General features: G+C 41.1%; 1 protein-coding gene across 4 annotated transcripts in view; it reads left to right on the top strand.

Moving 5' to 3' along the window:
- LOC124174388 overlaps window positions 1-13,843 on the top strand; it is a 28,371-nt gene that overhangs the window by 1,150 nt on the left and 13,378 nt on the right. For 3 of the 4 annotated variants that reach the window (XM_046553493.1, XM_046553496.1, XM_046553495.1), the window contains exons 2-15: window positions 4,719-4,901; window positions 5,221-5,361; window positions 6,201-6,236; window positions 8,149-8,331; window positions 8,402-8,545; window positions 8,637-8,819; window positions 8,892-9,023; window positions 9,122-9,436; window positions 9,572-9,754; window positions 9,832-9,963; window positions 10,084-10,398; window positions 10,461-10,790; window positions 10,885-11,205; window positions 11,358-11,540. In XM_046553493.1, the coding sequence (XP_046409449.1) occupies window positions 4,719-4,901; window positions 5,221-5,361; window positions 6,201-6,236; window positions 8,149-8,331; window positions 8,402-8,545; window positions 8,637-8,819; window positions 8,892-9,023; window positions 9,122-9,436; window positions 9,572-9,754; window positions 9,832-9,963; window positions 10,084-10,398; window positions 10,461-10,790; window positions 10,885-11,205; window positions 11,358-11,540 (2,781 nt within the window). The remainder of the gene's footprint in view (window positions 1-4,718; window positions 4,902-5,220; window positions 5,362-6,200; window positions 6,237-8,148; window positions 8,332-8,401; window positions 8,546-8,636; window positions 8,820-8,891; window positions 9,024-9,121; window positions 9,437-9,571; window positions 9,755-9,831; window positions 9,964-10,083; window positions 10,399-10,460; window positions 10,791-10,884; window positions 11,206-11,357; window positions 11,541-13,843) is intronic. The other variant, XM_046553494.1, reaches the window with a different exon arrangement.

The raw sequence follows: 13,843 nt of genomic DNA, 5'->3' as shown, positions 1-13,843 counted from the left end.
TCTCTCTCTCTCTCTCTCTCGCTCTCGGTTTGTGGTTAGTGGGACGAAAAATTGGCTATTTCTGTCCGTTTGCGCGTGTCTGGGGGTCTCGAGGCGAATTCTCAGGTCTCCGAATCGTCGAGGACGCTCGCATTTTACCCGGGAGAAAATCAAGCTCCTTACCCCGTTGAAAATATAACAACGCGTCGGTGAATCGTTCCGATCGACCGAGGTAGATCGCATTTCGGCCCGTTTACAGGTGCCAATGATTAGCCGATCGATGCTGCGTGATGGGTCAGCCAATTAGAGCCAGTCGAGGGTCTTCCGATGTTTCGGGTCATTTTCAAAGTCGTTTAAAAAAAAAAAGAAAAGAAACCCAAAGAAAATCCTCGTCGCAGCTGGATACCACAGAAGTGAGTTGATTTTTCAGGGGTAACTTTCGAGACGGTGGTTCGACGTCTGCAAAAAAACGACGAAGCTTCCCTCTCGATTTCTAGGTCTGGGCCAGTTGGAGTTACGGATTCGGTAGCAGAGGCAGAGATGAGTATAAACGGTGGTCTGGCAGGAAGATGAGTCGAGCTGGCTGCTCGATCTTCGCAAGGACGGTTTGGTGGTTGGTTGCTCGGCTGACACCGCTTTTAGACCCTGGGCTATTTTCGCCCGCGCCTCGACTACCTCGTTCTAACGTCTCACCGAAAAACATTGTCGGATAAGCTGCGACGACGACTCTGCCCGCAGATTTTTTCCCGTTTTGTTATCTTGTTTTTCAATTTTTTTCATTTTTGTTTTACATTGCGTCACCGTCTTCGCGGTCCTCTTGACAACACATCTTCGTCTTTCTCCGTTTCGTTTTCTCATCCTTCTCCTCCTCCTAATCGAGCGTTTGCTAAACGGAACGGTCCCCATTAGCGATTGAGAAACTTTTTACGCTGCGATGAGAATTATTGTGAAACGCTGTAAGACGTTTGAAATTGGATATCGAGGATTCGCTGAGACGCAGCACTGCCTTACTAATCCGGTTATACCCAGCTGTGGAATATCAGTTTATTCGTCTCGGGGGAGGTTCGCTTCAACATTTATTACCGAATAAAAATAGGACACAATTTAGAACTCCTTGAAACACGATATACCCTGCCGAATTTACTTCTTTACAATTTTTCAAAAACATGTGGCGCCACGTCTTTTTTACCGTTGCGTATTGCGAATATTTCGATTCACGAAATTCAGCGACACGACATTACGTCCCACTCACGTCCTTTTGTGCGAATGAAAATCGTTTTATTACATTTCTTTCAATATTCGTTTATTTCTACCATCAAATTAAATTTATCGTTCACAGGTTGAAGAGAAAAATCTGACGAACGTTTTTCCGTTGATACGATCCGCGTTTTATCTCTGTGTATCACACGCAATTACGATACTCGTGATTGACCGGATATACACAACGAGGCGTGTACGATACAGCAAATCAAGCTGTTTCGAAATTAATGAAAAAAACTAGCTACCGGCTAGTTAATGTTGGCCAAACATTTGACCCTTCCGACATTATCGTTGTATAATTAATCGTACTTGTGTCTGATATTTCGGATTCACCAATCGCGATTCGAGGTGAATTTTTTTTAATTAATGTCGGCTTAGCAATTGCGGACGTGGTTCTGCGAGTGTCGAATAGTAATCGGATGACGAGTGGAGGTCTGAAACCGCAGATCTACGACCGGTCTGGGTTGAGAATAACTGTTTGCCGATATAAAAATACACACGGGAAAAGGGGCATGGAGTAAATTCTATTCGGCAAGTGTTGGCTCAATCCGATTCCTTCGCACCTTCTAATTTCTGCCACAAATATCGTACGCGTCCCCATCTGGCGCATTGGGGTAAGCTAAAAACATCGATAAATCCATCTTTTAAGATACGTCGAGGTGCCATAATAGCCAATTACCGCGACAAGCTCCGTTGCTGCATTGAGCAATCTTTCATCGAACTTGCTCGGAATCTCTACCGCAAGACATATATTTATAAACGGTTGTATATTTTCACCCAGGGTCAATCTCGGAATACGCGTTATGTATATTTCCATATTTTAATACGCGAACGTTTTATCACCGCGCGGAAAAGACTTCTTATTACTCGATCCCTCGACTACACCGTTACTTTTCGCACTTAAAGTGCTTTTGATATCGAGTTTGTATATATATATATGTATTGTATACACATATATACAGAAATCGCTGCGGAGATACTTTGTGAAAATAAACGAATAGACGGATAAACTTTACCACGAATGCAGAGCACACGGAATGTCCAAAGATCATCCATTCGACTCGAGACAGCTGTAATTTGTCGAGTCTACTAGAGTTTGTAAACCCGTTTTAACCACTTGCTAGGGAACACTGAGCACGCCTTGTCCTGCAGCGATGTCAAATAATGGAAACGATTTTTATTAAATTAAAGAAAATTTTTTAAATTACATCAACGATATAGTTTAGTTCTGCACTGAGAACAATTTCATTTGTTACAGTAGATAGAAAAATTGAGTAAAACAGTTATCGTTAAAAAAACTGTTTGAATATTGTTGGAATTATGAAAAACGAACTACACGTAACCATTTTCCGCTATCGTCGATCCTTTTTTTGGTAATTGCAACGCAAAATAAGTTTGTGAGGTTTACTCTACTTTTTTAGTTAAACAAGGCTTTAACGTCAATTTATCGTTGCACGAGCATTAAATTTTCGCAACAGTTGCAAGAAAATATAGCATCGGTGCTCGTAATGAGAAAGAATAGTAACGGATACTAGACTTTCCGGTAACAGCTATAAAACTAATTTTCATTTAGTACCTAAAACTATATTTTTCGATTGTGGTAAAAAATGAAAATAGTTGAGGACTGAGCGATAACCGGAACTAAAAATTTCTCCCAGTGTGGACCTCTGCTTTTGCTCTTGCACACCTGACGAGCACTTCGACTATCGCCTCATTTTCAAAAATCATTTAGATCGATCGTTTACTTCCACCTTGTTGATCGTACCCTATCAGTCGCATTATATCCGCGTGCCTGCGATTGACAGGTGATTAAAAAAGTAAAAACGTATTAAGAAACCGGTTAAGCGCAAAAATCGCGGGTTCATTGCTCGCTGTTAATTTTTTTTTCTTCTTTCCTTTGCCTTTCTCCGATCTTTTCATTAAAAGAATATCTCTTTCCCTAAAATTAACGCCATGGTATTTAGCGAGACGAGATAGCTTCGTAGTGGCATGACATAAATTCGCCCCAACGGCATTCACAGACGCTTGGCAAACCGAATGCGAGAATTTTGCGGGGGAGTACGCCGAATGTTATTGGGTCGGCTCGCGTTGGGAACGAGACAACGTCAACTGGTCCAAATCGTGGCTTGAAAGTAAGCGAGCGAGAGAGAGAGAGAGAGAGAGAGAGAGAGAGAGAGAGAGAGAGAGAGAGACGAATACAGCCAGGTTTACATCGACGTCTCACCCGGCTCTATTCTCAGGGTGCCATCTCCTAAAATGGTGGGCGACATCGCTGGGTGTATAAGAGGCGGTCGTAATACACCGAAGGATGTCTCAGTCGTACGATGATATAAAGATCTTGGAAACTGGTGAAAAGGGAGGAGATGCGAGATATGAAATATGAAAAAAAATTCCATTTTTTTTTCTGTTCTTTTCGTAACTTTTCGCCGATTCCTTGCAGTCCTGTGCCAAGTTTTTTTTTTTTTTTTTTTTTCACCCCCTTTCTACCCCGCGGACTCAGAACCGAGACGCTCGAGCAGTGCAATCACAAGCGAATCGAGCCGAGAGGAAGAGATCAGAGATTTTTGTAACCCAATACCTTACATCCGCAAATTGATCGAATCGCAAGATCGAAATGAAATCGCAGCTTGATCGAATGACCGGGTTAAATTTCTTTCAAGTTTTTCCTTCCGGGCGAAAAACGATAGTGGTTTGGAAAAATTTGAACAAATTTCAGCACATCTACGCGTCTGATTCAGACCAATGAATCAGTGACTCGTCACTTCGTTTTATTCGCTCACTCGATGAAAATAGTTGACCTAATTTTTTTATTTTTTTATTTCCACTTTCTCAGAAACGTCATTCGAGACACTGCAAGCAGATCTGTAATCTGTAGAGAAAACTGGGTCCCTGTTACGTCACGGTTGTTTGCGCGGACGTTTTCTGTCTTAAAAATCACAAATATAAACTGTCGGCTACAGCCGGACCGTTTATTCGAATGGTTTAGCTTATAGGTGTATTATTCCGTAGAGAAAAGATAAACGCATGAAAGCAAAACGTTATACAATATACTATAATCGGTTCGTCGTTTTACGCTAGGTATATTTAGACGTTATAAGTGGTATACGCCGCGTCACTACTCGGGCTCTTTTTACGCACGTGAGGCACGTGCGGGGGTTTCGGATTTTATATTGCGATTCGTTCGCCTCTGTTCGGCGAAATGAGAAAAATAATAACATGGACGGCGTCATTTTCGAAAGAGTACAATTAATTCGTCGCAAGATATTCGCACGGTCCAAGATTTCTTAATTTTTTTTTTTTTTTTGAGGCTCTGCTTTTCGTACGAATTTCTCTCGCCTCGTAGAATACGACAAAATTTGAAAGAACCAAAAATGATAAAATATTGATTTCAGATACTTGCTGCGATAATTTTTCGAGGCTAAAAGTGCGTGACTGATATTTCAAATTTAATCTAATATTACGGATTTCTTGTTTGGCAGATGCGAGAAGTTGTTTAACATGCGATAAAGTGCTGGCGGAATTGGAGAAAATTGATGACGACACGGACACGTTTGGGGTCGACTTTGTCAAGATTAACGACAAACGACTGGCCAAACAATATGGGATCAAAACCTTCCCAGCTCTCACCTACTTCCGGGAGAAGGTTCCCATCATCTACGAAGGTGAGCTGTTTGAAATCTCTGTTGAAGAAATATTTATTCTTTCCTAGCTATAAAGAGATGAAAAGTAGGTAAAAAATTAACCGTGAAATGTTTATCGCGTACATCCATTGTGGTTATTACACGTCACCACTCGGTAATGAATTTGAGGTTTCGCGATCCTCTGGCAGGGAGCCAGATTGTTCTCATAACATATTTTGCAAGTCGAGGCAACATCGCGAAACCTTAAGTATGACGTGTAGGTTCCACCTATAGCTGAAATGTTATTATCTGCAATTGAGACAAAAAAAAAAAAATAAAAAATTCTCCGATCCGTTTGCAGGTGACTTGATGGACGAGGAAAATGTTCTTGATTTTTTGACGAGCTTGGAAGCGATGGATCTGCCTGACAGGATCGAGGAAGTAAATGCTAAGATTCTTGAAAAAATCGTCGAGGAGACTGATTTTGTCGCGGTTCTTTTCTGTGAGTAATACTTTCCCTATTCAACTGTAATCTTTCGTATTTGATTTCGTGATACACGTATATGTAACGAATAATTACTAACGTGCATCGTTCCGTTATCAACATTTTTATTTCACTACAACAGGTGCTTGAAATATAACTTTAAGAAAGTTAAAACCGATTGGCTGTCGGTATAATCGCGTAGAATAAGAGCGCGGAATGAAAAGTAATTTGAATAATCAAAAGAAATGAATATATCACAGAGAAATATCGGGAAAAAAATGTGGAATTATGACAATGATAAAAGTTGAGAAAACTTACCAGGAATATTTAACTTGTGCCTCGGCTTTTTACGTTGCATAAAATAATTTAACTGTAATTATCGCGAAAATAACCTCGGGTTAACGAATAATCTGTGTCTCGTCTTTGATCCCGTAAAATAGTTGCATGTAAATAAATTATTGTTTTAGTCGGTGTAAAAATTCACAACTGTTAATCCAACCTCGTGCGTGTCTTTAATTAAAAATTTTTAAAATCTACAAAATACATCGAAGACGAAAAACGGTTCCGTCTTTGCACGCGACCGATGTGAAATTTCTGAGGCAGCTTTTCTCGGCCAAACTAATGATAATAAATATTGCAAAGGCACACACTTACACTCACACACATAAGTATACACATATATTCGTAGCTTCGGAGCTGATCGCATACCCACGGACTTAAAAATGTATAATAACGTCCGGCACGCAACGACACTCGCACAAGTAGGTGGTTGAATTCCACAAAAATTTCAATCCAACAGTATACTACCTGTAAATAAAACATATATGTCAACCTTTTGTGTGTGTTGGTGTGGATAGGTCCTGACACGAAGAGGTGCTCGGGTGTCAGCTCTAGTAAGTACACTTTTACACGGCGTCGAAGCAGTTGAATCTGCTGCTGTGTTGGCACAATTATATATTGCCCGTTATGAGCATTCACATCCATGCACAATTATTTTTACCCCCCGCGGACACATGCAAGGCTTTCCCAATTAACAAACGGACACCGTTCTTTACATGCACTCCGGAAATTGCAAACGGAAGCGAGGCGACGAGTCGCACAAATTTAGCCGCGAGGCTTTTCAATCGGGATTAGTTTCAGTCTTTCCGCAATGTTTTCGTCATTTATTTATTTATTTTATTTTTTTCTTTCACACTTGTATCTTCTCGAAGGAATCTTAAGACGTAATCGAGAACCTCACCACAATGGCACCGCAGCATTCCGCAAGCTCAACATCGGATCAAGTTTTCTTCTGCACGGTCTACTAGTCGAATTTTTTCTTTCTCATCTTTTCGTCTCTGTTCTCATACCTGATACCGCGGTATGTTTTTTTATTTTTTTTTTCGTTTTTTATTTCCTACCAGTCTACCTGTCGGTAGACATCAACTGCATGATCGAGATTATATACACGAGATCAGTGATTTACACCGGTCGTGAATACGCGATGTCACGTAAAAAATCTATAATAAAATTCTTATTTATATATTGTGATTCTGACGCGAGCTGCACGCCAAGTGTTGTACGTATGCCTATATATATATATATATATACATACATATGCACATATATATGTACATCCGTTCACGAATTTGTTTACCCATTTATTTATTGCTCGCACAGCCGTCAACTTCGTTATAGTTTAAATATTTACCCCACCTCGAGATTGATCAGCGAACGAATTGTGCGAGATGTACCTACACCCTGACACCCTGTACAGCTTGCGTATTTAATTGGAAGATTTTTTATCTCACTAATATAGCTGGGAATTAATTTTTAGACTTTTTATACAAATTACACATATGCTGCACCGATATTTTGTGCTGTGATTTATAGATGCAGTTATTGTTAGCCGTTTGAAAGTCCACTCACTCACACACACATGCGTTGTGTACCTCCTGTAGAGTTTTAGTTAGATACACGTACGACACACGAACGGTATGCTTGTTTCTGTAGATAAATACGTACGTACATACATATTTACATCCATGGTATGCACTTTACGTACCCCTCTAGTAACCACAAATATACATGTTCTAACAAGTCTCAACGAGATCGAAAATAGAACGATGCATCTGCTGCATGTGCGCTCGTGGTTTTTAATTTCTTCATACGATTGTTACTCGCTACGTTTGAGGGGAAAAGTAAACCACATTGCTCGTTGTAATTTGATCCGAATGTTCTCCACTCCTTGCGAAACTTTGTGAAACTAGTTTATTTCCACGTGACCCGCTTCTTCGTTCCTCGTTTGATCGATGGACTTTAATTTCATTCTAATTTTCTGAGTCCTTTTCGAAAAGAGCTTGAGAAGCTTGGTATAATATCATACCGTGTATAGAAAGCCTGCGATCAACAGCTAACGCACATTGTACGTACTATTTGCATGGTTGCAGCATCCGGCGAGTAGATGCCAATATTACGTCAGGTATTCTGTATTGGATTTTTGCCAATTTTTAAAACTTTACATAATTACCAGCCGTTCGCGGTTCACCCCCTCTTCCGTACAACAAACGCGCTAATGAGTTTATTTTTTTAAGCTCGTCGCGCGTTGATTCATATACCGTATAATACACCTAACTTATACAATTTTTTAAGGTTTTGATTTTCAGATCCGTAGACACTTAATGATTACTTTTTCCATTCTCTTTCCATTCCCAGCCAATTTTACGTAGCTTAGGTCGATATACTTTCACAAATCATAATAAAACGCATGTTTCATTCACGCCGAGGTCAAGTGCGGTAAAGTTCTTTTGCTTTAAAATGGGACAGACAAACCGGACTGCAAAAAATGCATCAAGGCACTTCAAGAGCTTGAGAATATCGACGATGAAGCCGACCAGCTGGGCATTGGATTCGTTAAAATCGCCGACGAGAATCTCGCCGAGGAGTACAACCTCGGACCGCTTCCAGCTCTCGTCTATTACAGGCATCAAATCCCGATAATATACGAGCGTAAGTCGACCGAAGAAAATTGATGCACCAGCTTGGTTTACATGCCGCTTTACTATCGTCGTCATTTCAGACGAGCTGAGCAAGGAAGAGGACGTCTTGGAGTGGCTCGTGGCGAACAAGAGCACCGGCGACGAGGAAGACGTAATCGAAGACGTCACCGCAAAGACTTTGAACACCCTGATAGGGAACATCGACAACCTGGTCGTCCTCTTCTGTTCGTAATTATTTAGCAATTTTGATCCATTTTTTTTTTATAGACGAGACTCGGTGCAGTGACTGAAAGTGGATTCTTCTATCTTTCGTAGACGATCATGGAGACGAGGATTCGATGCAGGTTCTCACCGAGTTAGAGAAGATCGATGACGACTGCGACAAGCATGGCATCCAGTTCGTCAAAATCGACGATGACAAGGCCGCCAAAGACTTCGGAATCGATTCCGTACCTGCTATCGTCTATTTCGAAAAGGAACTCCCCAACGTTTACGATGGTTTGTTGACTCGGATTTTTTGCTAGAATCATTCGGGTAGGTTCATTTTTTCCAACACTGGAACGATTTCAGGTGATCTGGAAAACGAGGATGAGATCTTGGAGTGGCTTTTGGCGCAGTTGGAGAAGGACGAAATCGAGGACGTCACCGACGAGATGTTGGACCGTCTGGTAAAGGAGGGAAAAACTCTGGCGGTACTTTTTTGTGAGTGAAAATCAAGGGTGTCGATAATATTGCGTGCAGCGCAAGGATGGTCGTTAAAATCTGACGATTTTCTTCTCTTTTCCGACGTTCAACACCAGACGATAACAATGACCGTAAGTCTCTGCGCGTACTCAACGAGCTGGAGAATATTGACGACGATTGCGACCAGCTGGGAATAGTCTTCGTGAAAATCGACAACGCCGACGAGGCCAGAGAGTACGGAATCGAAAAGATTCCGAGCTTACTATACTTCGAAAAGGGTATACCTACCCTCTATGAGGGGAACCTGGAGGACGAGGACAAGGTTCTCAAGTGGCTGGACCATCAGCAGAAGAGCGACGAGATCGAAGACGTTACTGACGAGATGCTGGACCTGATAATCGAGAAAATGCCATACGTCGCTGTCCTGTTTTGTAAGTACTAAAGACGGAATCATTGACCGGATGAAGTTGAGGGTAGAGAAAAACACGTTTGACATTGACAAAGCAGAAATCGTTGGTCCAAAATTGTGCCGATTGCGTAATCTCAATACGATTAATTGTCAACAGACGACAAGGACCAGAAAAAGAGCCAGAAGATACTCGCCGAGCTGGAGAACATCGACGATGAGTGCGATCAAAACAACATAGCCTTTGTTAAAATTGACGACGACGAAGAGGCCAAGGAGTACGGCATAGACTCTCTTCCCACTTTGGTGCTCTTCGAACGCAGGATACCCCACGTCTACGAAGGTTGGTGCAGTGTTAAGTATGCGTGAGGAGTAAGAGGCCGATAACTTATCATTGGTTTGTTTTTTCACACTCCGTAGGTGACCTCATGAACGAAGACCAGCTGCTGGGTTGGCTTCTGCACCAGAAACGACACAGTGAAATTCCGGAGATCACAGACGAGATGATGGAGAAGTTGATCGAGACCACGCCGTATCTGGCCGTTCTTTTCTGTGAGATATTTTAGTGTACAAGTTTAAACAAATTCCCTGCTTTTCGAACGAAGGAAACGAAGTTACGTTGAGGAGCACTTGAAGTATGACCGAGCAAGTAATTTCAACGAAACGTTTCAGACGACAAAAATGACAAGCAGGATATGCGGATCTTGAACGAACTGGAGAACATCGATGACGAATTGGAAAAGGAGGGCATCGTCATCGTGCGAATGGACAACGACGCCGAGGCCAAGGAATTCGGCATCGATCATCTACCAACGCTCGTTTACTTTGAGGAGAAAATTCCCGCGATCTACGAGGGCGATCTTCTGAACGAGGACGAGGTTCTCAAGTGGCTGATCGAGCAGAAGAACACCGCGACGATCGAGGAGGTGACGGATGAAATCCTGGTGGACCTGATCGACGAGCACGAATACGTCGTTGTTTACTTCAGTGAGTAGTTTTGCGGTAGCGTTCATCGATCGCCGATCTAATCGGCGAATCGTATTTCGCAGGTGGTAATTGCGAGGAGGGCGAGGAATGCGACAAGACGCTTCTCGAGCTGGAGAACATTGACGACGAACTCGACGAAACTGGAATCATATTCGTGACGACCGAGGACACCGGCGTCGCGAAGAAACACGGAATCAAGACTTTCCCAACTCTCGCTTTCTTCAGGAACAAGGACCCCCTGATATACAGCGGCGACATCGACGACGAGGACGAGGTTCTGTCATGGGTCACAGACGAGAACACCCTTCAGATACCCGGGAAGATCGAGGAGGTCAATTCCAAGATGTTGGAGAACATTTTGGACGAGAACGACCACGTCGTTATCTTCTTCTGTGAGTATATAACGAAGCCGTTCGTAAACCGTTCTGCTGTCGGACATCGAGCGGGTTCTCAAATCTGGAACAAGAACTTGTTGTTGCTTTGCAGACAGAGAAGGAGACAAGAAGAGCCAGAAGATTCTTCAGGAGTTGGAGAACATCGACGACGAGTGCGAGGAGAAGGACATCGACTTTGTCAAGATATCCGACGAGGGTATCGAGCGGGAATACGATCTTCCCACTCTCCCGGCCCTCGCCTTTTACAGGCATAAATTCCGCCAGATTTACGCCGGTGACATGATGCACGAAGAGGCGATCCTCGAGTGGGTTCTGGAACTGCACAGCTCGCAGCCTGACATCATCGAAAGTGTCGACAGAAAGACTCTTCAGCTACTGATCAACGACGTTGAGCACCTTGCTGTATTTTTCTGTGAGTATGCGTGTGAAAAGTTGATACGATTTCGTCAACGAAGAATTTTCTGAAACTAAATCTGGAGTTTGTCGACGAGAGGAGAAGCTCCGTTGGACAATTCAACGTGCTAGTTGCGTAGAAAATATTTAGGAGATAATTTCTCGTCCCAGATGATGACAAGTGTGAGAAATGTCCTGAGATTCTAGAGGAGCTCGAGACAATTGACGACGACACGGACAAACATGGCATTCAGTTTGTCAAGTCAAAAGATGCCAAGTTGGCCGCTGAAATTGGCATCTTCTCGTTCCCAGCACTTGTTTATTACGAGACTGGTGTGCCCATCATGTACGACGGTAAGCCATCGAATGCTTTTTTTTTTTTTTGTCTTGGCGTTTATCCCGACACCCGAACCCGATAATTAAGCCTGATTATTGAAATTCTAAATTCATTCCCATATTGTCCTTGCCCAGTTCACTAATACACATATTACCTATATTATCTCTTTAATATAAACCTGAAATATTGTCGGATTCTAGAATGATGGATCAGATCCGTGATATAACACAATTTACGGAAATGAAATTTACACGATTATTCTGTTTTACGACAAGTGTGCTTCAAGCACGCAAAGTGTTCCAACATTGCACTTGTGTCTTCGTAACTTTCTCAATTCATTTGTTCAGCAAAGTTATTTAACTGCAAACTATCGATCTGCTGTCCGTTTGCTAGACGGTGAAAGGTGAATTCATCGCTGAACCTTCACCCGATGAACGCACTTTTGTATTTGATAGCGGTGGAGTATTGAGAAATAGAAACGTATCGATATCACAGATCCTATGATTACTTTAAATCCGGGAAACTGCATCCTTCATTTCAGGATTCAGACGGCTTCAGTCAATGAGATTTCGACTTGATAGAGATTTGAATCAACCAAAGTAGTTTTCTAGTAAAAAAACAAAAAAAAAAAACTGCACGCGCACATGAAATTTCAATAATTAACGTAATCACTGTATAACTTTTGTAGGCAATCTTAAGAACGAGGACAAAGTTCTGGAATGGCTAATTGAACAGAAAAGTAAGCAAGTTTCTAGGATGATGATTATTATTACTGGCGTATTATTTTTTGTCACCTTAATATCGGTTATAACAATCCCACCAGGGTACAAGTACAACACATACGCTGTGGTCATTACCCCGGTTACACTTCCGCCATCGCGTTCACCATGAATTATACATAATACCCAACACACCCTAATACATATTATACATGACAAAACACACACACACAAATAAGCAGGCAATCACGCCACTGCCATTAATCTAATCAATTAACTCATTAATTAACAAGAAATTTCACATCTCCGCCCATCGCTATATTTAAAATTCTTCGATACGTGATTTATTACTGCATTTATGGTACAGTTTTACGTAGGTAGACTTTCATAAACCGTAGTTACACCCAAATTTCGCGTCGTTTCGGCAATTCGTATTCCACGACGTATTTTTTTTTTTTACTTTTTTTTATTCACTATTCTCATCTCTGCGATAATAATCGCGGCTTGTGTTACGTTGCGCTGGATGCTTTTTTTACCTTTATTCTCGATGTGTACCAATTTCTTGATTTATTTCTCGCGATACAGCAGTATTTTTTCACTCGATATACACAATATATCTACAGGTATAACGAAATAACGATACTTTTGTTCGGTTGACAATTATTATGCCGTTTTATTATTATTTTAAAATCGTTTTTTCTTTCTTATTTTTCTTTACCACTGACGCTGCATCACCAGCTTAATTTATCTATTTCTCAAACTATAATTTTTTTTTTTATCAGTTACACAATACTTGCATGTACGTAACACGTTACTCTGTAACAAAAAAAAAGCGCCCCTCCGCTTAGAACAACTAGGAAGAATCATGATCTATGCAAAAAAAAAGACACTCATTCCATAAGTCTGAGGGTTATTCATATAATATACATATAGTATATATACGAACATTTATTATACGATTATAATGAAACACTATGTTACGTGTATACAAAATCCTGAACAACAATTTTACATTCACAAATTCCTCTTTTTTTTCGATTACATTTTTCATTTCTCCAATTGCGTTCGCACACTACATACGTAAATAATGTTTTTATCGTCTGTCTGCACTGTGCATGACCGGTACTAATTAATATGCAGGTAATGATAGTGATGATGATGATGATGATGACGATGATGACGATAATTATGATAATGATGATGATGATGATGATGATGATGATGATGATGATGATGATGATGATGATGATGAAGATGATGAATCTGACGATAAAGATGATGATGACGACGACGATGGTGATAATGATGAGGATGATGATGATGATGACGACGTCGAGGGTGCCGGTAGTGTAAAAACAGTGAACAAAGCGGTGAAGAAAATCGTAGATAAAGGTAAAAAAGAAAACCAACGAAGAAACGGAGATCGTAGATAGGTTATAAATATACGTGACATCGAAGTGTGCCAATTTATTATCCATACGGACTTCGTGTGAAACTGCAGTGTGATAATAATTCCTTAAAATAGAAAGCAACAAAAAAAAAAAAAAAAAAAATGCATCGTGACGAAAATGAAAATAGCAAGAGTTAAATCAGAAAAAAAA

The sequence above is a fragment of the Neodiprion fabricii genome, chromosome 1 (assembly GCF_021155785.1).
Source record: "Neodiprion fabricii isolate iyNeoFabr1 chromosome 1, iyNeoFabr1.1, whole genome shotgun sequence".
NCBI classification, from domain to species: Eukaryota; Metazoa; Arthropoda; class Insecta; order Hymenoptera; family Diprionidae; genus Neodiprion; species Neodiprion fabricii.
This window is presented reverse-complemented; position numbering and strand designations above follow the sequence as displayed.